Source organism: Alosa alosa, chromosome 12 (genome assembly GCF_017589495.1).
Source record: "Alosa alosa isolate M-15738 ecotype Scorff River chromosome 12, AALO_Geno_1.1, whole genome shotgun sequence".
NCBI classification, from domain to species: domain Eukaryota; kingdom Metazoa; phylum Chordata; class Actinopteri; order Clupeiformes; family Clupeidae; genus Alosa; species Alosa alosa.
In genome coordinates, this window is record NC_063200.1 from 21,564,052 (window position 1) to 21,587,538 (window position 23,487).

Here is a 23,487-nt window from a genome sequence, read left to right on the forward strand (position 1 = left end):
AACACTTGCAAGTAATTTGCTAATATAGCAACATCTTAAGAAAAAAATGTGCAATTAATGTATCATTGTATGATAAAGTAATAAAATGTATACGTCATCCTTTTCCTCTGAGGTAACATACTTGGTTTTGGAAGAGATGATCCCATGGCAGACACTAAAACATACAAAATGTCACTGGTTCCACAAAATAAATTTTGTGTATGCCTTCACTTATACATAAAGCAAATAAAACCGTTTCACAAAAAGTTGTGACACTGTGTAAAATGTACATAAAAACAGAATGCGCTAATCTGCTAATCTTGTTAACACACCCATTGGACTATTAAACCACACAATAATCCTAAACATACAGCCAAACAAGGCAAGAAATGGTTAACAGAGAACAATATTAACATTTTAGAATGGCCCAGCCAGAGTCCAGACCTCAATCCATAAAAAATGAGCACAAGTCCAGAGTGATGGCAAATAATCGTTCCTGCCTCAAAACCCGGAAATGCTGCTAAAAAGGTGCAGTCTACAATCATTGTGGAGACATGAAGAGGGTTGGTAGGTATTATAACAATCTTTTTTGAGAACTGTGATGGCAAATAAAGATGTTTCCATTGATTATTTAAAGGGTATGAATCATTTTGGACATGTCATTTTTCATAAAAATGTTAAAAAAGATAAAAATGCTTTTTTTCTGATTCCATGTTTCTACCACATTGTCTTGCAACCTTTTGGCATGTGACAGTGTCACTTTCAAAACCACATCCTGTCTGTTTGTGCCCTTAGCAAGCCAGTGTATGCAGCACCTTTCAAGGAGTGTAGCTTTATTTGTCTCCTTCAAGTTACATCTTCTTTAGGTCCCAATCTTTGTTGTGTGTTCTTTTGTCGTCTTGGTGGAATTGTAGCCAGGAATACTGATTAACCAGTGACTAGACCTTCCAGACACAGGTGTCTTTATATTACTATACTATACTCATTCACTGCACTCAGGCGATCTCTATTTCACTAATTGTGAGACTAGTAGCACCTACTGTATTGGCTGGACCGCTGTTGATTTAGGTCAGTCACTTTAAGGAGGGGGTGAATATTTATGCAACCACTTATTTTACATTATATATTTTTAATGAATTAACATTACTTTGTAGACATTTGACATTAAAGAGAGTCTTTTTTAATTATTGTAAAAAAAACGGGATTGAACACTTCTTTTTATAGGCACTGTATATCTTGGGTGATTCCTGTCATAAACTTTGAAGTACAACTGGGTGTTGGTGTGTCTTATTGCTTGTCAGGCCTGCCTCTTATCTTTCCCTCTCCATGATAATAGATCAATGCACTGATGCCTAATATCAACAGAAATACAGACACAGCAATTTGTATAAAATATTGTTCATTGTTTTTTTTTTTACTGTAACACAAGAGACTACATATCAGTTTACTACATGAGATAACTACTTGAGGACATAACAGTCACCAACATTGACTTTCAACAGGTCCATTAATCATCTAGAGAATCTATATATTCACGAGAGAAATGAACAATATGTCTCAAAGCAGTTAAGATGAGGCAGTCCATTTCCTGGTCCAAGTCTGTTTCCTCATGGTAGTTTTTCACTGGGAAGATGCAGTTCATGGGGACACCAAGTCGGTTACTGCACTCTTGCATCTAAACACAAAAATGTACACACACACACACACACACACACAGGCGTAAGGTGGGTCTGTCAGATATTGAAACACTCTTTCCCATTCAATCTCTATGTTTATCTAAAACTAAATAATATTTACCTTACAAAAACTATAAACACTAGCAGACCATATTCTGAAGTGGCTTTTATGTCAGAATTCAGAATTCAAAATGCACATATACATACATTTTGCTTGATCCTCTTGCTGAAGTAGATCTTCCTAAGATCTTCCTTCACCACTGGGCAGGCTTTATCCACCATTGTCATGATGATGGCTTGCGGAATATCTGCAGTAAAGTTCAATAGAGGAAGTGTAATTGCAACATGTGTTTTTCACAGCATTCACCACTATATAAAATGTGTTAGTATTAATATGCCAACAATATTATGCAGTATACCAGTGGCTCTGGTCAAGTAAAGTCAGGTGTTCCGTTTGATTTTGAGGAACCCATTGCTCAGGAACCCAATGCTCAATGTACATGCTCATGAAATGGGCAAGAGGTATTTTTGAATGCCACATCTTGTTAATTTAAAACAGTTTTAAGTGGTCAGGGATATCCAACTTTTCTTAACGTGGTCTTAGGCTACCATTATCAGTTTGATTTCAAGATAGGAAATTGAGATCCGTCCCATAACTCCTTTTAGGCAAGCTCTCCACAATAGTTTACTACCTATGGTTGTGGTTGGTTGACATGTTGCAGTTGCTACATTAAGCAACTTTTTCACTTGTCAGATCTAGATGCAAAAATAATCATGTTTAATGACCAATCTGAGTAAGGCCTTTTTAAAACTTAGGCAGCACCATTTCCCCAGTCAAGCAACTAAATCAAATGTCCTTTCCCAATCTGTGAATGTCTTAATTTGCCTTTCTTTTGTGCTCAGCATCATAAACATTATGTATGGATAAATTATGAGCATATGGAAATGAACACCCAGCTTTTATAGCCTATAATAATGTGTGTGTCATTCATCGTAATCAGTAAACATAAGTCGGCGTACCTTGGCATTTTGGTCCAAAAAAGGTTGAGAACCTCTACAGTATATGGTTCAATTTGTAAAATATACAGGTGCATTTCAAAAAATTTGAATATTGTGGAAAGTCCATTTCCCTGCCTAGACAAAGAGTTTAAAGGCTCTGGAAACTATTGCTGGTGTTTTGACCCAATTAGCTGATTAGAGCTCATCTCAGATTGACAGTTCTGTATAATATTTTTTAACTCTAATATTTTGAGATTTCTAGATTTTTGATTTCGATTAGCTGTAAACCATAATCATCAAGATTAGAATAATCAACATTAAAACAAAAAAGGCTTGAAATATTTCATTGTATGTCTATTGAATCTAGATTATATGAAAGTTTCTGTTTTTGAAATAAATCACAGGAAAGAATTTCCATGATATTCAAATTTGTAGATGCACCTGTATGTGTGTGTGTGTGAGTGTGAGTGTGAGTGTGTGTGTGTGTGTGTGTTCAATTCAAGCTTACTGTAGTGTGGGCCTACTGTACTCCCTACTTTATTTCAGTAGTTCTTACCCATGTCAGTGGCAGCCTCTCTGATAGCTTGCATCTTGTTGATGACCTCATCATCCATGATGGAGATCTTGTCCAATGGGATCACGCTGACCAAACAATGTACCCGGTCGCTCATAGAGGGGCTGGCAACGTAGTCAGCATCTCCCACAGACAGTGGAGAAACCTGACTGAACTATATGAGAAAGGTGAGAGTGACATACGGACCCCTTTCAGGCATAAACAAACTGAGTGAGTTTGTCTGAGCTCCTATTGTGACAACAGAAAGTAAATTCATACTCTTTCAGAATGATGCGTAAAACATACCTTGTAATTGTTTTTAACATGGCCTTGTAATGCATTGATGATGTCACTGGGGTGTGCTCCGACAGAATTCCCTTTCTCAAGGCCCATTATGTCATTTACAACGAAGGGCAGATGTCCAGAATTCCCATTTCTGAATTTATGTGTTTTGTACTAAAAGGGAGCAAAACTTATATATGATTAATTATTTCATTTGAAATACATTTTATTTCATTATATAACATTTATTCATTTAGCAGACACTGTTGTCCAAAGTGACCTACATAATATGTCAACTATATTATAAGGGATTACATTGACCCTGGAGCAACTTGGGGTTAAGTGCCTTGCTCAAGAACACAACGGTGGAAGCAGGGAATTGAACCCACAACTTCAGGCTACACTACCACCGCCCATATAACACCAGGTTGGTGTTATGTTTATCACTTTGGAATCAATAAAAGCGATAAACATAACCCAAAACAGCAATAAAAAAGTATTCAAAAATACTTATTCAAATTATTTGTAAAAAATCTGGTTCTGCCAAATAGCCCCTTTATTAATGCAATTAAAGACAAGTACCGTTTTGGCCTGACTATAGAGTTTTTTTTCTCAAAATATGTCGGAAAAAGTGGGGTTGTCTTATATTCGAGGCCTAGACAAAAAAAAAAGACAGAAAACCCGTGGATGGCGCTGTATTGATATTTTGTAACGAGTGTTTTGAAATAAGGGAGCCATCCTTCACAACAGTGGCACGAATGAGCCTGAATAATGGAGAGACCAAGAGATCACCTCAAACAAAGTCCTCAAACAAAGTAGTAGGCTAGGTCAAGTTAACCAACAATTGAGATATATTATGGCAATTTTAAAATCATATGATGATTAACGCGATGGCGAGCCCAGAAAAAACTGTGTTAAAAATGCAAACAGTCATCATCAAAATCGGTGGTCCTAAAAGCGGGCGTTTCCGACAGATTGATAGGAGAGTGTGTGAATATGTGACTGAAAAACGTGATGATGGAATGCCCATTACCAGAGCTGTCATACATCTGAAGGCTTTTGAGATGGCTAAAGAGCTAAACACATAGCCTGGCGGGCCATCCTATATCATTGAAATGTATAGTCTGGAATCGAACCATTCACCTCGCTTAATCCAAGGGGCGGGCAGAGAATTGTCTTTCAAACTGCATAGGCATGCAATAGGCCAGCGCTTCACGACCATATCCGATCCGGGTCGGCAAAACAGCAAATACATCCTTCTTCGAAAGGAATGACTTAAGTGCATTGTGTTGCTCAACTTTCAAAGAAAAGCACAAGTCCAACTCCTCCAAAGTTGACGCCAACGCCGATTCAAACAACCGCTCTTCGTTAAGCCATATAGCCACCTTCCTTGTTGTTCACCGTCGCAGGACTGTCGTTATCCTGTTAAGCCCGCCTTTAAGACTCTCTAACAAAATAGAGCGCTGTGATTGGATGAAGTCCACGGCGTCAGCCAATAGAAATCCCTATGGGTTTGATACTAGACGTACAGGCTGAGCAAATTAATTTGCCGCCGCTAGGGTGCGTCTAGATTTCTAGGCTACTAAACACACCCACTGACTTCAAAACTAGCCTTAATGATGCGTCGCAATGGACTGTCATTGCGTCACAGAATATCAGTGTTTTTTGACATGCCAACATCTGCCAGTGTTAAAACTGCTTGGTTTAAGACTGTACAGTTGTGTATGGTTAATGCAGTTATTGAAAGAGGCTATGTTTCTTTTCTTCCATAATACCACAGTTTATCTTTTGCACTTTCATGGCATTATAAAAAATACTAAGTCATTCATTAACATAAAACACATTGTGTGTCACCAGCATTTAAAAAGGTAATGTTCTAAATAAAACAAGATTTGGTCTTCAGAAATCTGCTTCTATTTTATTTTTTCTCAAAAAATCAGTCCTGAAAAGGGGGGTCGTCTTATATTCAGGGTTGTCTTATATTCGGGCCAATACGGTAACAAGTTTGTCACCTATTTTGAGACTCTCCATCTGGCTTACTCTCACCTTTTTGGTGAAACTGATGCCAGACTCTGCAGCAACCAGAGCCCCTGCACAGATCTGGCCCTGAAAGACACTGTTGATGGAGTTGATGAAGCTGGACTTCCCAGCTCCCACCGGCCCGTGCAGCAGGATACGCAGGTGTTTGAGTTCGGAATTCAGCAGATGGAATTCTCTCAGTTTCTTTTCCATACTGTTTCTACTGCCGATGCTAGAGGTGGATGATATTAAAGGCAGAGTTCAAGAACCCCTGACACTTATTACGTAAAACTGTGTTGAAGATTTTACTAAACACATTCATCATTGACCAGACATAATCATCTTTCATTGATACACTGTCCTTATCCAGGTTATTACAATTATTAATTGCAGTATTTAAGTACACATTTAATTTACACATGATATGGTGATGGTCACATTTACAACCACTGCCTTCATCACTACCAATACTACCATCAACATCCTCGTCATCATCATTATCATCCTCATTGAAAAGAAAAACAAGATAAAAATAACTTACTCCCAGTTTATTTTCCGCCATTCAAGGTCGAATTCTCTATCTGCTGAGTATCACAAACACAACATATTCAGATACAAACAGACACACACTTACAAACACACACACACACCCACACACACACACACACACACACACACACACACACACACACACACAAACTGTCAACTCTTTTGAGGACAGGACGGCAGAGCAGTGAGCAAAACAGCCGACACACAAGTGCTACACACATAACACACTACACTGCCAATTTCCGTTTCAGCTTGTGTGTGTGTGTGTGTGTGTGTGTGTGTGTGTGTGTGTGTGTGTGTGTGTGTAGACACTCACCAGTAGATGTTAAAACAGGGTTCAAGTCCATTACAACTCCTGAGACAAAAAAAAAAAACAGTCATCATTGAGAGCACACATATACCACACAACAGCATAAACGTACACATTGACTAATATTGGACAAACAACCAGACAAGAGACATACAGACACAAACTATTACAACTCCAAAAACAAAACAAAAAACAACAGCCATCATTGAGAGCACACATTTGCCAGTTTAAAGAATCCATCTCATCCTGAAGGCTCTCTGCAAAAAGACACAAAAATGTTTGCAGTGCTAAAATACACAAATCACAGATCACACGCACAAACCCCTGAAACATGAACATATATGCACATAATGGTATCAAAGAATCAAATCAAAGCACATTCTCAGGACAATGTGATAATCAAGAGGACAATGTGATAATCAGCCTTAATTAAGCCTTAAAGGTTGTATCAGCGATTCCAGGCACAAAAAAGGCCCAAACATAAATGATCACATTCATCTAATCTTTCCTAACGATCTGCTAGCTGTCTGCCCCATAAGCAGGCTGTAAAAAACGCATCTCTGTAGGCACCCTAGGCTCCGAGATCTGTACACAAAAACAATTGCTACCAACAAGGGTTGGCAGCCCACTCAAAGGCAAAATAAAGTGTTTCAACCAATAACCGACGAGATGCACGTTTAGGAGTTTTAATTGCACGGGAGGGAGGGGGAGGGAGTAGCGAGCTAGCTCTCTGTTTTGTTTGAACATCAACAGAAGTGACGTATCCCCGCTATTGCTGATACAACCTTTAACCAAGGGTCTGTCCAGAACAAAAGGCAGGTGTCTGCTGTCTCGCTGCCTTCAGCTCTCTAACAAGTCACTTGCCGTAGCAGGCATCAAGGTACCAGCTATGAACTTTGTTTCGGACAGCCTAGCAAGATAGCGACACAGAACACCGTTGCCAGGATACAGAAAGCAGAATAACATAAAGTTCGACTGCAGCAACAGCTGATCACAATTAAATAGAAATTTGGACTTCGAAGGCAGCATGAGGGACACATCTACGCTGCCTTCAATATTCGGCAGCATTTCATAGAAATATTTGATTCGGACATGCCTCGATGCCTAGCTCCCCTGTTAGATATCCAAATGAAAAATAATGATTTTTTTTTTTTAGTTTCGGACACAGCCAAAGTCTCCCAGCCTGTAAAATTACACTGATCCAGAATGCGGTGACACTATATGGTCTTTTACCAGAGCCGTCTATCTCTATCTTCAAAAACCTCTTGAAGACCCAGTTCTTCCGAGAGTTCCTCCTCTCCTAACACCATTAACAACCTAACACAATTTACCATGACCGACCCCTCTTATCTCCATCCCTTGAATTTCCCTCAATCAGAAAGGCTTTCTATTACAAAATGTGTGTTCCCTGTACCTGCAAAATTACACCAAAACGAAAATGGAATAGGTGTGTGACTGTGTATGCATCTTCAATTTGTTTCCTGTCCTTGTAAAATTACACCGAAATGAAACTCGAATAGATGTATGTATGTACAGTATCTTCACCGCAACAGACTTACCAGAACACGAGTCCTCGGACTGCTCATCAGCTGATGGCTCTGATGGCTCCTCTGACTCTGACTGCTGTGTGTGTGTCTCTAGAGGCTGGATGTGTGTCTCCAGGCTATCCACATAGTCACAAGCGAAGCTCACAGTGTGCTTCAGAGCATCCAGTATCAAACTGTCCATGTTACTGTCCAGTTTGTTCTCCTCGTGGTAGTTTTTCACTGGGAAGATGCAGTTCATGGGGACCCCAAGCCTGTTACTGCACTCTTGCATCTAAACACACACACACACACACACACATTCTATTTGTCAGTTTAAATAAAAAAAACAGAGCACATAACGAGAGCATGATGGATAAACAATGCCTGAATACAAAACAGTCAACAATATAACAATATAATCTATAGATATAATCATGCAGGTCTTAGATCAGTTATAAAATAAACACACATATGCATGCAGCTGCACATATTCTCTTGATTTCTCTCTCTCACACACACACATACATTTATAGATATACAGTATACTGTATGTATATAAACACTCAACCACAAAAACATACTTTCTGCTTTATGTGTTTGCTTGAGTAGATGCGCTGCAGGTCATTCTTAACGAGAGGACAGGCCAAGTCCACACAGGTCATAAAAACCACCTGAGGAATCCCTGTAGATGCAACATACCCACACAGGTACACATGACAATATTTCTCAAATTAATATACTAATCATTTTAATTTAAGACATTTTAAAAACAGAACATTTTTGCCATCCTATGAGAGAAGTATATAAACAGGGGATCTTACCCATTTCACTTGCATGCTTTCTGATATCCTGCATTTTGTTAATAACGTAATTGTCCATCAGGGTGATTTTATCAGCTTGGAGCACACTGACCAAGCAGTGAACCTTTTTATCCACAGTTGGTCTGTGGTTGTGGTATTTTGGGTCTCTTTCAGACAGTGGGCATCTAGAGTTAAACTGAGCAAACCACAGCAAGCAACATGCACTCAGTTATTGTTTGTTTGGTGTGTGTGTGTGTGCTGGTTTGCGGGTCTGCAGGACAGCATGTGTCTGTGTGTGTGTGTGTGTGTGTGTGTGTGTGTGTGTGTGTGTGTGTGTGTGTGTGTGTGTGTGTGTGTGTGTGTGTGTGTGTGTGTGTGTGTGTGTGTGTGTGTGTTCACATGTATGTGGAAATCTGTGCTGATCATTCATTGCACTAACATACATGCAGAACTAGTCAAAGAATGTGTATCATTATTTATAGTTGTTTTAATGTGTGTGTGTGCATACCTTGTAATTATCTCTGACATGTCCTTTTAAGGCACTGATGATGTCATCAGGATGCACACCTTCATCATCTTCTTTCTCCAGACCCATGATGTCATTAAAGACAACTGGCAAAGCTCGGTTTTGCTGGTCTCTAATTTGATAGGTTTTGAACTGAAAGGCAATACAACAAAAACAGCAAAAAAATCAAATAAATGTATCTCTTTTCGAGCAATATTAATTGTTAAGAGGTGCAGTCTTTGACCCTTGCAACAGGTTTAAGCTCAACATACAATTTAATACACCCCTCCCTTCTGGGCAAATACAGTAAGTAACTTGGTCTCCAAATAGCGATGGATGTATGCACTTACGAATGTTCTCTAAGATTGATCTTTTTCCATGTTTCCCGAACATGCTTGTAGCGTCAACACGCATGAACTGCTCTTAAGAGGAGCTGTCCACATGAATAGTTGACATCAGGTGACGTAACGTGACAGTTGAACACAGTTTGAACTTCGGACCTACATATTAATTGACTTAAATACAAAAATAGAAAAACATTGACATCTGTACATAACCATCCCCTGGTATGCCTACACATGATACACAGGAAGAGGTTGAGTAAGATAGCGAGGAAATTTGTAAATAATATTGGCTTACAACTGATTTTGCTGCAGCACAGATTGTGTAAACTAAGCCACATTATCCTTACTCTGCTCTTAGCTTTTTTATTTTAGAAAAGATACATTTGAAATCAGAAACTATTCTGCCAATGTCTCTTTTGATCATTTAAAAGCAAGTGTGTCCTTTTTAATCACATTTTTATGAGCATGAAATGCTATGTGTATGTGTATGTTTTTCAAGCTAAAAGCTGATTCGTTGTAATTTCCCTGTATGACCTGCTGGTGACCTCAGTGAGAAGTTACTGTAATGTTAGGATGGTCTAAGTCATCTACGACTAATTGGGATCACACATAAATGTTTTCGCAACGTTCTTAAGTAACGATGGTTTCGGAAAATGGTCTGGAAATTGAAGACATTTACAAGAGGGACTTTATAAGAGGGACTTTATGAACTACATAGGCTTGCGATGCTTTCAGGAAACTGGACCCTGAGCACCTGAGGAAACATTGTTGATTGGCCGGAAGAATGTTAGGAATAGCTCCGAGCTACTCGGTCCCTGTCCTCTTTTTTTTGAGCGCACACACTGGACAGACAGCTAAGTGAAAGGTGAGGAAAATCTCACTGAATTACAGTTTTTTCTCATTCGCTTTGGTGCTTTTCTCACATCACTATTAACATTTGCACAGTGGTTAGTGCATTTCTCAAAACAATTACCGGTAGTGCAAACTGCAAAACCTGCAAAAGCACGTCACTTGCTCAAAATGGATAGTCCATTCCTCAAAAGCAAGTATTTATGTCAATGAAACTGCCAGTGTCATCAAAATGAGTAGTCTTGACACCATCGTTTATGAACAAGATAGTCAAATGGCTTTGTCATGTTTTCATTATGGCAGTTTATTCTCTCAGTGTTTTTCCATGCAAAAAAAGGTCAGAACTCGGTGACACTACCTGAATATACTCAAGACAGCACTATACTTGTACAGCCATTTGAAAACTACAGTAAAGTTAGAAATTGCTGGAGTTAAGAGAGTAAGTGAGTACAAGACACTGAATATGTACATTTCACAGTTTTACTGTATATGCTCTTTGCAATTCTACAGCATTGTGACATAATTTGTATATAACTAGTTCACCAATTTTGTATGTAATGACTCAAGCAATGAAATGAAGACTATTAGTTTTATTGGGAACGACTATTCAGCATCCATAATATAGTTCATTTTGACTTACATGACAAAGCAACTGATACATATCCAAAAGCATTTGCAATTTGTTCAGAGGAAGGAGAAATTGCTACTATGATGTGCACAAATGACTAAATGTTGTGGAGGTTGAACTAATAGTTATGAGAATTTTCATTCTGATCTGAGAAAAGCACCAAAGCGACTGAGAAAAACTGTAAACCAAAAGAGTGCTGATTTATACTTTTAAAAGGGGTTGGGAGATAGTAGGCACTTTAATACAAAATGACAGAGGCTCACTGTGACAAGGCGGCTTTCCCGCCGCAACGGGAACAATGACTATACAAACATTTGCACAAAGACGGCGCTATAAAATCATGTTGCGATGTTGATTTGTTTGATAACATGTTGTGAATGGTACAGACCTGAGGCGTGTCAAGACGGGGGTTAAGTTAAACTAGAAATTGGTTTTAAGTTAAACATACAGGGAATCAAAGCCGCGATATGCGGTATAGAGGTTGAAGCGTATCTATTTATCAGTAATGTAAGCGTTCTCTAAAACCGCGCATTATAACATCAATGCTTACTAGCTGGGAGATGGAAGTGCTTTGTCCGAGTGTATGTATGATTGTGTGTATGTACTTGCCTGTTCGCGGTGCTTCAGTTGCTTTCTGGGTGCAGGGGTGCAAACTGGAGTATTGGGCAAGGGACACTTTTCTGTGCATCTTTCGCGCCCAGACGTGGGAACGCACGGTGTGTTTAGAGTGGTAATATTGATGATGATTGTTGCTATGCATGGTTTAGTCCAGTGTTTTAAATGGTGTCTGCATAGCGCAGTCAGGGGGGAGGATTCCTCCTCAGGAGTGAGAGGTCCTGCTGAAAGGCCTCTGAGGTAGGCATAGACCCTAGTGGGCATTGTCCCGGTGTTTGTTTTCCTTTTTGTATCAGTGTTTTTGTTTAATGTTTCCTGTTTTGTCTGTTGCCTAAACCTGCCGGTAGCTTAATATTAATACTAATAAAAAAATAAAAAAAAGGAAATTACATCAACTTGAATTTCCTTGCCTGAGTCTCACCACCCGCTTGGACACATTACTACACTCACAATGTTGAATATTAAACCCGGGCCAACTGTTCTTCCACCACCGACAGTGAAAACAACTCAACACTCACTAATTGCCATTTACTCACAGTTTTTGTGAAAGTGCTGCCAGATACAGCAGCTGCCAGTGCCCCCACTTTAACTTTGTCTTGGAAGATGCTGTTGATGGAGTTGATGATGCTGGACTTCCCAGACCCCACAGGCCCATGCAGCAGGATGCGGAGGTATTTGACCTGTGGGTTTCTGAATGTCAGGTCCTGTAAGCTGTGCTTGATATTCACATTTACCCTGTAAGAAGTAACAGAAAATAGCTCTAAGGCAATGTTTTAGCACTTATTTATAATTATACCATAGGACCATTTAAGATTTGCACATAAATCCTTCAATATTATGCAAGTGGCAACTGAGGACAATTCCAGTCCTCAAAAGATGTCAGAGTCATTCCGTGTCAAATCAGATAATGTTGTTCCTGCATCATTTCAGATTTTCTTCAACCCTTGTCTATATCATGAATATAAAATATTTTAAATCCTATGCCTAGTGAATGACTTAAAGGTGCCATGTGTAAGAATTGAGGTAAAAATATCCAAAAAGGGTTAGGGTTAGGGTTAAGGTTGACAAGGCATAGTGAAAAAATGACAAGGTATAGTGCTGCAGAGAATTAGCATGCTAAATTACTAGCCACAGCCCGACAGGTGTATACTCTTTGGTTCAAGTACGCCCAAAAGCCGCGCGAGTTATTTGGTATTGCAGTTTGGCTGGCGGTTATGTTGCCCGCATACCGCCTCCCATGGCCAAAACTGGTATTATGACACCTGTCGGGCTGTGGCTAGTAATTTAGCATGCTAATTCAGGTTGATCTCTCTACAGCACTATACCTTGTCATTTTTTTACATCATCGCCCTGACATCATCGCCCTTATTTCTTCTCATTCTTTTGATGCGTGTAGCTCATTTTTTTGGATATTTTTACCTCAATTCTTACACATGGCACCTTTGAAAGAGTGGTTTTATTTGATGCAGCAAAGTTGCTCCTAAAGGCTATGCTATATCTAATTAAGTTGTATGCACTTTCCGGTCTTACTCAAAACTGCACTGATTGATGTAGTTTTTGTTCCCAAATGAAAATGTGCACTTGTTATCATCCAAAAATAGACCCTAGGTTGTTAGACCGAAGTACCCCTATAATATCTTCATATCCTATGTAGAGACCCTAAAATATTGGCAATATTTGCAGACAAAATATTGATCTGATTAATCTGAGACAGTGAGGCAAGCATTTTCCTGGATTCCGTCTTATTTGACACTGAATGACCCGGCAGTAATAATTCAAGTCAGCATGATGTGAAGTGGCAAGATAACCTAGAGGAAGTTGTAAACCTGATAATAGAATACTGTAGCCCGGGGCTTCAATATCCAAACTAAACAACTTAACCACCTACATGGAAGACACCCCTGGTGTGCTGACGAATATTCCTGAAGACTTCAGTGATTTAGTGTTTAGCCTGATATTCAATGTTTAGCACTCAGTACCAAATGCATTGTGATGCCAAGTATCAGTAAACTAACAAAAACAAATGAGGAAGAAGCTGGCATTTACCCCCATTCTATGAACCGCCACCTCCGGTCATACTCTGTAAAAAACACACAATGTTACATCTAGTAGGACTCATATACACTCATATAGAAATTGAGGCTAGACTAAATAATGCCATAAACATGATGTGATTGATATAAGATGTATTCATTACAAATTGAGTGTCTTGTCTCCTAACATACCAAGCACGGTGACATTGGCAGATTTAGTGGTACTCTCGAAGTCCTTGCTGATCGTCACAGTGTACTTGCCCTCATCTTCCTCCTTGGCACCAGTGATCGTCAGTTTTAAATTTGTCCCACTCTTGCTGATACTGATTCTACCGCCACGGTACAACCTCTGTCCATCCTTTGTCCATTTGACTTCAATGTCCTCAAGGTTGGCCTCACAGTTGAACTCAATGCTCTCCCCATTTTTCACTCTCTTGTTATTTATGTTTGATGTAAACTCTGGGGGACAAGAAAGTCAGATTCTTACATTGGAAGCTGAAAATATTCAACTGGTTCTCAACTATTCGGTCAGGTGACTGAAATCAGTTTATGCTTCTGCTTCTGATTGTTATTTTTGATGGTGTAAGCACTGGATAAAAGCATTTGCTAAGCACCATAACCATATCTAAAACTAATATATAAAGTAGCCTACTATAGCCTTCAAAATGCTACAAAATAACATCTTAATCTGTGCTACATTTCCAAATAATTCAGTTGTATTAATTTGTCATATTTTGTTTGAGAGAAATGTGATGCTTTAATGTTTCCAGGCAAATTCGTCCAATTAAGGTTTATCGATCTTGATATCATACCTGGTTTTGTACTGGATCCTCCCATGACTAATTCTGTGAAGATGGAAAAATGTCATTGCTTTAGAATGTTAAACAAACTCAACACACATTATTTAAAGCAATAGGTTAAGCATCTGATTGTGATCCCAAGGACCACTGTTCTGACCCAGCAACCTAAGGACCAGCGTTAAATAAAAATAGGCCAAGTGATTCCCAAAGTGAACATATTATTTAATGCATGGTCATGAACCACCCGTAACACCTTCATAGACCACCAGTGGGCCACGGACTAGGCTACTGGTTGAAAACCGCTGTTCTTAAAGTGAAAGAAGAATTTATTCCGGAAATAAGAAACACGAACCCCTGAGATGTTTTTATCCTACACGTTTTGTACAACTACAGGGTTACCTATATGCCATTCAGATATAGGCTACTAACAGAACAGTCGGCTGCAAACCTTGAATGAATGTGCCTTTTGACGATCTGGCTAAATTGTAGCCTACAGATTCGCAATTGGAAGTGAGATCACGGAACATGTGAACGCAATGCTCAAAGAGTAGTCTACCATCAAAAAGAATGAAGATGACACCAAAACTAGCTAGTATAAACACACCTTAAAATGCGGCAAATTACTGTAGCGTATCGCTTACCATTGCATTATTTAGTACAGATTTTTTCCTCAACAAACTCCAGGGAGATCAACTTCGATTTGCATTGTTGCAATAGCATAACACATTCAAATTTAACGCCCAGTTAGCCCACCACTCGATTTAGTGTTAACAGCATCTTAAAAAGGACACTAAATGTAACACTGACCTTAAGCGTAAAAATAATATCAAACACGCCTTGCTTAGCCTACTCTCTCCCTACGAGTCAGCCACCCACCTTTATGCCTCGGTCGTCCACTGTCAGCGTTTTACAGCAGACGTGTGTATAGGCTATGGTCTGGGCAAGTAGCCTATTGTAAAATGGACCTTGAGTCCAAAACAGGTGTGTCGCAAAATGCAATCTACTCGGCAAAGCAATGCCCCTTCCCCTTTTTATGAGAAATCGAAACTGAAAGTGAAAGGAGACTTCGGAAGTATTACCGTTCGCCCGTAAAAGCCAATCAAAATTTGCGGCGAAGCCGCCAAACAGGAAGTGACCTCATATCTCAGCAACCCTTGAATGGTGACCTTTGACCTCTAGGGGGCGCTGTAATTCACAAACATGCCTTTTGGCCTGTAGCTGCTGCTGTGCTTAGAATTAAATTCACCCCTTGCAGACACGTGACTTAAGTCACGTGACGGCTCCATGCTGGACGGCAAAAAGATGGGAGACGGACGGCAAATTACATTATGTCATAAAGATTATGATGAACTGAACACCATTACTATAACATCTTTGTAGTTCAATGTATTGCTGTTTGGGGTCTGATAGTCAAAGAAGATGCCAGTGGTGTTGTTAGATGAAATGGGTCATGATCGCAAATGTAAAGTTATTAAAACTGGTGGTAACAGCAAGGGGAGATAACGTTACGTTAGGCTACTGTAATTAACATTATGGTAAATGAACACCCATAAGTATTTCTGGACTATTGCAAAGCGATTTGGTTACTTTATTTGTCTTGCTTTTATCAGTTGTAACATAGTCAAAACGTTAAGAATGTCATACCAGAACATGAAATAATAACTAGCTGCCACACTTAGAAGCCAGCTATTCTAGCTAACGTGTATAGCTCATAGTGCTAGGGCTAATGTAACTCGTCAGTTTGTACGTTGCCCAGCGAATAAACTTACTTCTTACATGTCTTAAGTTAAAGAATTGAAATAAATAGGAAATTTTAAAAAAAACTTGAACGGTATTATCTGTTTACATTCAGATCTTGCCAAAGACTTTGCCTAAGTGCTATCTGCTATAGCAACTGCTGCTGTGCTTCATACACTGAGGAGATAAGCATGCAATTGTGGTTGAAATACTCCCGAAACACAAAGAAAACAAACCAAAATATATCTATGCAAGAACATGGGATGTTGTTGTATTCCAAACAATAAGCCAACAGTCGGAAGGGGCATTACTACGGTTAAATCTCACTATAATCTCCTAGCTGTGCGATATGTCCCATTACAACCCATTGATTTGATTCGTGTTCTTGCCGTCCACTAGGCTATTTTGCTGTGGCACGAACAAAACGTGACGTCACTTGCAAGGGGTGAATAGTACTAGTGGTGTCTGGTAATACTGTGAAAGGTCTTTAGGTCAACTGAGGGCAACTTGTCACATCAATATAATTTATTCGGCCGCCATATTTGATTTGATCAAAAACACCAACAATTTCAAGACAGGTCACAAATTTCATCTGATCTTCACCAAAATTGGCACAGACCATCTTCAGACCATGCCTTGTCACTTCATTTATTTCTGTAACAATTGATAGAAGCGCTAAGCCCGTCACATCCAATCGAAATTTGTGGCTGGCCGCCAAACAGGAAGTGAGCTCATATCTCAGCAATCGTTGCATGTATCAAAACCAAACTTGGTACATGGACTCATGACCCCATCAGGTGAATGCCGAAGAAATGTTGTGACCTTTGACCTCTAGGGTCACTGCAATTAGCAAAAATGCATTTTGCCTTGTAACTTTTGACGCGTGCTAGGCGGAAACTTGCTTTGACATCTTATGGCCATGCGTCTGATTGCAGCATTGAGCTAACAGCATTTCGTTGCCATGGTTACTCCGGCCTATCTGCTTGGCCCCCTCATTGCTGCTTGCAGCTATATTGGGAATGTTCTTACTTTAGGACTGCCCGCCCCCATGTATACATTGGGAAAATTTTTATATTTTGTGTAGATCTTGCGTTTTGTAAAGAATGAAAGAGCCCTGCACTTTGTTTCTCTGTCTGTGTTTAATGTAATTGTTAATCGAGCCCCTGTACTGTTATCCTTGACTTTGTGGATGTGATTTTGTGTGGATACAGTGTCATGTTTGCTTGTCTATGATTTTCAATAATAAATAATAATAATAATAATAATAGTAATGACCACAACAGTGCAACAACAATAGGCTACATTATTTTCTGCATTTTCTTTTGTTATCAAGGCTAGACAAAAGGAGGCACAGTGACTCAGGGCTGTATTTCGGGCACCAGCGCATGGCGTAAAGTTCGTTTTTCACCCGCGCAAATTGAATTCGGTATTTTGCACGTTTATTTTTTAAGCATTGCGTCCAGGGGTGTGGCAATTAACAACCTAGGGAGGGTCCTAGCGCGTTGTCTAAAAATCGCTATTATACACCACCTAAACCTGGTCAGAAGTCAATGGCGAGTTGTTCATATGCTATTTTAAGAGCGCATGTCAACAGTCATATTGGCAGGTGCACGCACCATCCTTCTATCATTCATGAACGCACACCAGCGCACGTCCATGCAAAGCATTACAAATTGCACGATTACAATGGGAAACATAATTAGAAAAAAGATATTACGAAATACTGTACATCTCATGATGAGTAGTTATTCACCATCATTTGCAAATTGGTAATGGCTGTTAAAAGTGATTGGGAGAGGCGAGACACATAAGGTGCAAAGCTGAAGATGCACTGTCACGAGATATAAGCAACTCCTCTGCAAGATAAATGTTGTTTAATTCAGTCATTTGAGCAATATTAGGGTAAGTGTTGCTTTTTCCAGCCTATGTTTTCGGTGGTAACCCATTGTCAGTCAGTGAAAGTAACTGCATATAACTGTCTTGTCGTTGACTGACTCCTTGGTGAAGTTAGTTTCACTTTGCCAATGAGTTCAAATAGACGAGTGCAAATGCGTGAAGGCTATGCTAGGTTTTAGTAAAGCATGGTTTAAGAATGACTATTCTATACGGTCTTGCAAGCAGCCTCCTTCAAATGCGCCTTTGAATGCCAAAATACCGATGCATTTATTTGACATATCGCGCGTTGCGCCATTAAAGGGAATGACAGATGTCATTCTCATTGGTTTAAAATGATGTTACGGCCCAAACACACCCATATGACTGATTAAAAGACCTAGGAACACCTTGTTACGCCATGCGCTCCACTTTTGATAGCGAAACCCCTCCCAATGTGAACTGGACATCCTACTTAATTTGAATAGACTTTTGACGAGTGACGATGCACTTTAGAATGTCATGATAGTGCCCATAATCTCTTCTATTATCTAAGTCAGTAGGCCTAAATGTAGACAGCCAGATAACCAAGATAGTTTAGACTTAGTAATGTGGCCGTAAGCTCATTCCCAGCAGTCATTGTCACAGTCATGCAATAATTTCTCTGTGAAATACAGTGCACTTGCTGTCAAAGAAGGTTAGTGTAGGTTATAGAGTTAGACAGAACATTTGAGCATTTATGTGTGGGCCAAAATGTGTCTTTTGCATAGAGAGACAGAGCTAGAGCTGTGCTGCTAAATCTTCCTGTAGGTCCATTGAATAAAATATTGAATAATAAATATTATTATGTTGAATATCATATTAAATATTATGTTAAATTGAAAAGAAAAGTTGCCATGGCTCATTGAAAAGGCAGAATAAAATCAACCAATTTAGGAGGCCAGACCGGTAGTTGGCATTGCCCACTTCTTCCCACTATCTGCACCTGACAGCTTAATGCCACCCTTTCCCACTATCTGGCCTTGACAGCTTGTCAAGTAGCCTACTGTCTTGAGCTGATTCCTTGGATGTATTTAATCCTTCCAGTGGCTGTATTGACGGCTGGACTATCCACAATTTCCTGACAAATGTTTTCACAGACTAGCATGCCATTCTCAAGAAAACACTTTCGATCCACTTAGGCTACCCAGCAAATTAAGCGAGACCTCACAGTTGAAGGATATAAGCCGAGAACGACCCTACCTTACGTTCTTAATGTGAATATCTACATTATAGTTAGGCCTACTACTACTAGTAGGCTACTACCGTGACTGACCGCAATTCCGTGAAAACGAAAGTGGATATTGGAAAGCGAGTAGGCCTAGGCTGCTATAAACGCTTGAGCATTGTTTATTATCAGTCTGTGTGTCATGATGGCAGCGCACAGAAAACGTCTACGTGAAGTTGTCGTTCGTTGATAATAGCAAATTGGACCTATTTAAGTAATATTTCATGACATTAATAAATCTGACTGTCTATCACGATATACCGTTCTGTACTTTTTTAATTTAGGCTACGGTTTTTATTGGTCAAGCAAGGAATGCTTGTGTAATGTAAAATGTAGGCCAATTTGCTGCCGCTATAGAGTGCGTCTAGATTTCTAGGCTATGAATGCTGCAACTGGAAAAACAACATTGGTCAACAAAACAAAGCAAGAAGAGGATGGTTGGACTTGTCTTCCATGGAGAATAACTTTAGGCCTAGGCTACTTGTCGAGATAGAAAGTAGCCTAAACATTGCTGGACTGACATTTTGCTATCTGAAAGTCTTAATGCCTGCTAACTTCACACACACCCACTAAGTAAATAACCAGAAGGCACATTAGAATAACTTATCTTAAACTTTAAAAAGTGTTGGTTCAGTTTGTGTTTAGAATTGTATTTATTCATATACAATTACAGTTTCTCTTATTTGCTTTGGTGCATTTCTCAGATAAGAATTTAAATTCTCAAAACTGCTTGTTCAAAAGTCCATATCATCTTATCACTTGTAGGCTACACATCATTAAAACAGTTTCTCCCCATCTTTAACAAATAGCCATGCTTTACAGTTTTTCTTGATCGTTTTGATACCTGATAGCTGATAGTTGATAGCTAGTAGCAATCTAGTAGCAATGAATGATTGCTGATTGAAGAATTGTGCAAAGGAGTTTCACACAGGTGTATCAGAGATTCAGACTTATGCATGTGTGACCACGGGAGTCAGATGACAAGAGTCTTGACTATAGAGTGCTCGACTACGCCACTTGGGGCCTTTCACACCAAGATGTATTTTAGCTAGACCTCCAACACCTTGATTTAGACAAGAGGGTTCTCGCACACAGATAAGCCAGTAATGACAGAGACGTGGTATTTCAATGAAAAAATAAAAAATTTATTCACAAGCAATTTAGTTAAAAAGTCAGTCTTGGGTTTGATTCTCAGGATGGAGTGCAGTACATATTAGGCCCAATAGGCCAGCAAGAGGAAGGTAGTGGCTGCCACCAGGAATATTACATGTAATCAAGTAGGGTTAATTTGATCAGCTGTTCGGGAGCGGTTACCTGTCCTGGAAGAGGAGTGAGACCGACACACCACCCGTGCTGCGGATTCTGTTGCCTATTCACAGACACACACACGCTCGCATAGGCACAGGTACTACAAAGAGTGATCACTGCAAATAGTGAGGTGCACGTTACCACTACAAATACTGTGTGAAGTACACGAAGAGGAGGACTCAGATCCGGCGACCTGCCCCGCGGAACAGCTGCAACACTCTGTTTCTCTGGAGGGGAGAAGGGAAGATATGGTTGCTATTGGCAATAACTGGCTGGGTCAAGAAAGCTAGATGTTAGCATTACTACCATCACACATTACCGCAGCAAAATACTGGGGCAGCCAATACCACACCTGTTGCCGACACACCACGACGGAGGGCAAATAAATGAAACCAGCCACGCCTATGTTTAGGCCAAATCAATCGGACAAACAAAACAAAAGAAAACAAAATGAGGCAAGAGCTACAATTACTTAAATCTACAGGAGGCAAAGCAGCAGTGGCAATCTTTCTAAAGGAGTAAACAAATACAGTTAAAATCCATTGTTTATGGTAAATACAGCCTAAACCAATACAGATACAATACAACACGGTTTCCTTTTACCTCTAGGAATACAGCACTCAACATGAATGGAAATGGGACTCCCTGGTATCTCTCCAGTACGCAAACCTACATAAAATCACACACAAGCATAGCTCACATACAACATAATAAAAGGTTATTGGCTAGTTAAATCACAAGGACTTACAGCGAAACATGACACATTATAGTAGATCCAGTTACTGTAAACATGCATATAAACATACATATGTACACATGCACACACACATATTACATGGCAAACCTTACTGAGATATACAGCCAATGTTACCTTAACGCATCTCCCAATTGAAAGTGCAACCTGCGCGTACACGGCGTCTTTTCAGTCAAGACCTACGTTAAAGACAATGCTGTGAATGTGCGTGAAGGCATTTACAAAAGGACCATACAGTTCAATCATCTACGGTGTAGTGCTTGTAAATACCTTCGGTAGATCAACAAAACACTACCCGGAAGCGTCTGGTACACAGCCAAATACCTGTTGTCAAACAGTTGCACTTTAAAAACAGCTGGCTAAAATAACATGTTTGCCGTGAAAAGGGAGCATTGGCACATACCTTTCATAGGTGACAGCACAGCGAACACAGTGTAGGGAGGACGTACGGAGCCTAGGGATCACTTACTAGCCCACCTCCGGTGCCGGTCTTATAGAAAGTGCCATTGACGCTAATGAGTACATAGCCACCTGCAAGCTAACTGGAGGGCGTGACCGATAGGAGAGGAGCTACGGTGAGAACAGGAGGACAAACTTGGTACAGCAGTTAGTCTGCCGGTTACACATGGAATCTATACCACCTGTGAAAAGATGTTTTCCTTTTGTTTAGCATGGGAAAACCAAGAGTTGAGGGCTTTTGAATGACACCTGTGTTAACTGTTTTGCAAAAGGGTGTGAGAAATGTGTGAACCCAATGAAAATGTGTGAACACATTCGCAAGAGATGACTTCTGCTGTGCAAAGAATGTAGTCATGAAGATCAAGTGGGTTCCAGTTTACTTAAGCAGGTAAAAGCAATCGAGAAAAACTGTAGTAGGCTACATACATGCAACTGATTTTAAATGTCTGCTGTGTTTTTAATGATGTCATGTTGGTCAAAATACATAATTCTGGTTCCCTGTTGAATAGTCATCGACCTACCCCATAAAACAAATCAGCCTTATTTCATTGCTTGTGTCATTACATGCAAATGTGCTGAACTAGCTGCCATAACTACCGGTAGTTGTCATAGTCTGTCTAACTTAACTGTTTGTGACCTGACAGTCAGGAAGATGTACAGTGGTACACAGCTCTGACAAAGGGGTGTTTTACTGTATATTGGTAATTTATCATTTGCATAATGCTGCAAAAGCCTGTGCTTTCTTAATACAGTCACAATGTCTGTCAACAGAAAAAAAATGTTGAAATGTGCTGTTGTGCAAATGTTAATGATTATTCAAGAAATGCACCAAAGCGACAGAAAAACAGTAATTTAATTCTCACATACATGTACAAGAGGACTAGTAACAAACACACATCCACAAGAAACTCAGCTTCTACAGCCTACACCTCACCCATACCACATTATTGTGCAAGCAGACCCGAAGCAAAGTTCACCTGTTGAAGATAACTTTGTTGATATAACTTTGTTGATGGCAGTTATTTGGTACAAGATCTTAGCACAATTCAATGCAAAACAGAAACAAGCACAAATAAATGATCGAAATAGGCTACCATTTGGTCTACATGAAGAAGAAACACATGAGTCTGAGAGTAGTCTCACCTGCTAATGCAGACTGTGAGAGGTTTTGTCACTACAATGTCAATAGGTGTCCACATTCCTCTTGGGCTGTGGAGGCAAACATGCAGGATTAAATTGTTTCATCCACAGAATACCACAGTGCTGCTACCCTGCATTGAGTGACCTACCACTCAAGTGAAAGGAATGACTCTAGTGTGTGTGAGTGAGAGAGAGAAGCAATTATACAGCGTGAGAGTGAACATTTTCCACACCGGTCTCCATCAGAGAACCGGGGTTATATTCATATAGCTTTATGTTCTGTTGTTTTACTGACTAATTATCAGATTGGAGTGGAAATGCGATTTAAGTGACTGTGGACTTGGGAGTGGGATACTTATTTGTGAATCCTCCCTTGTATCCTGTCTCTTCCATCTACTAAAAATGTGGAGAAAATGAGGAAGGACAACAACAGTCTATAAAAAAGCAAAAGAGTACAATGCAGTAGACATTATAATGCAAAAG

The 23,487-nt window shown here is 39.7% G+C and overlaps 1 protein-coding gene and 1 long non-coding RNA gene across 5 annotated transcripts; both read right to left on the reverse strand.

Annotated features, from left to right (window-relative positions):
• Positions 1-1,372: 1,372 nt before the first annotated feature.
• LOC125304961 lies at positions 1,373-22,023 on the reverse strand. 4 transcript variants are annotated; one of them, XM_048259527.1, is made up of 19 exons: positions 21,809-22,023; positions 21,676-21,729; positions 21,523-21,584; positions 21,255-21,320; positions 14,480-14,512; positions 13,860-14,126; positions 13,681-13,714; positions 12,171-12,369; positions 9,202-9,351; positions 8,715-8,889; positions 8,475-8,575; positions 7,927-8,185; positions 6,374-6,412; positions 6,050-6,092; positions 5,536-5,740; positions 3,514-3,663; positions 3,211-3,382; positions 1,863-1,963; positions 1,373-1,654 (listed from the first exon to the last, which is right to left on the reverse strand). In XM_048259527.1, the coding sequence occupies exons 5-19, from the start codon at positions 14,502-14,504 to the stop codon at positions 1,487-1,489; spliced, it is 2,088 nt and encodes a 695-aa protein (XP_048115484.1). In that variant the 5' UTR covers positions 14,505-14,512; positions 21,255-21,320; positions 21,523-21,584; positions 21,676-21,729; positions 21,809-22,023; the 3' UTR covers positions 1,373-1,486. The 4 variants fall into 4 exon arrangements, with proteins under 4 accessions (XP_048115484.1, XP_048115487.1, XP_048115485.1 ...); XM_048259530.1 differs by having other exon boundaries at positions 6,050-6,089; positions 21,255-21,584; XM_048259528.1 differs by lacking the exons at positions 21,255-21,320; positions 21,523-21,584; positions 21,676-21,729; positions 21,809-22,023 and adding an exon at positions 15,344-15,538.
• A 676-nt stretch (positions 22,024-22,699) lies between these two features.
• Positions 22,700-23,448, reverse strand: LOC125305012. The gene is made up of 2 exons (XR_007195316.1): positions 23,008-23,448; positions 22,700-22,841 (listed from the first exon to the last, which is right to left on the reverse strand). It is a non-coding gene; the product is annotated as an uncharacterized LOC125305012 (long non-coding RNA).
• Positions 23,449-23,487: the final 39 nt, after the last annotated feature.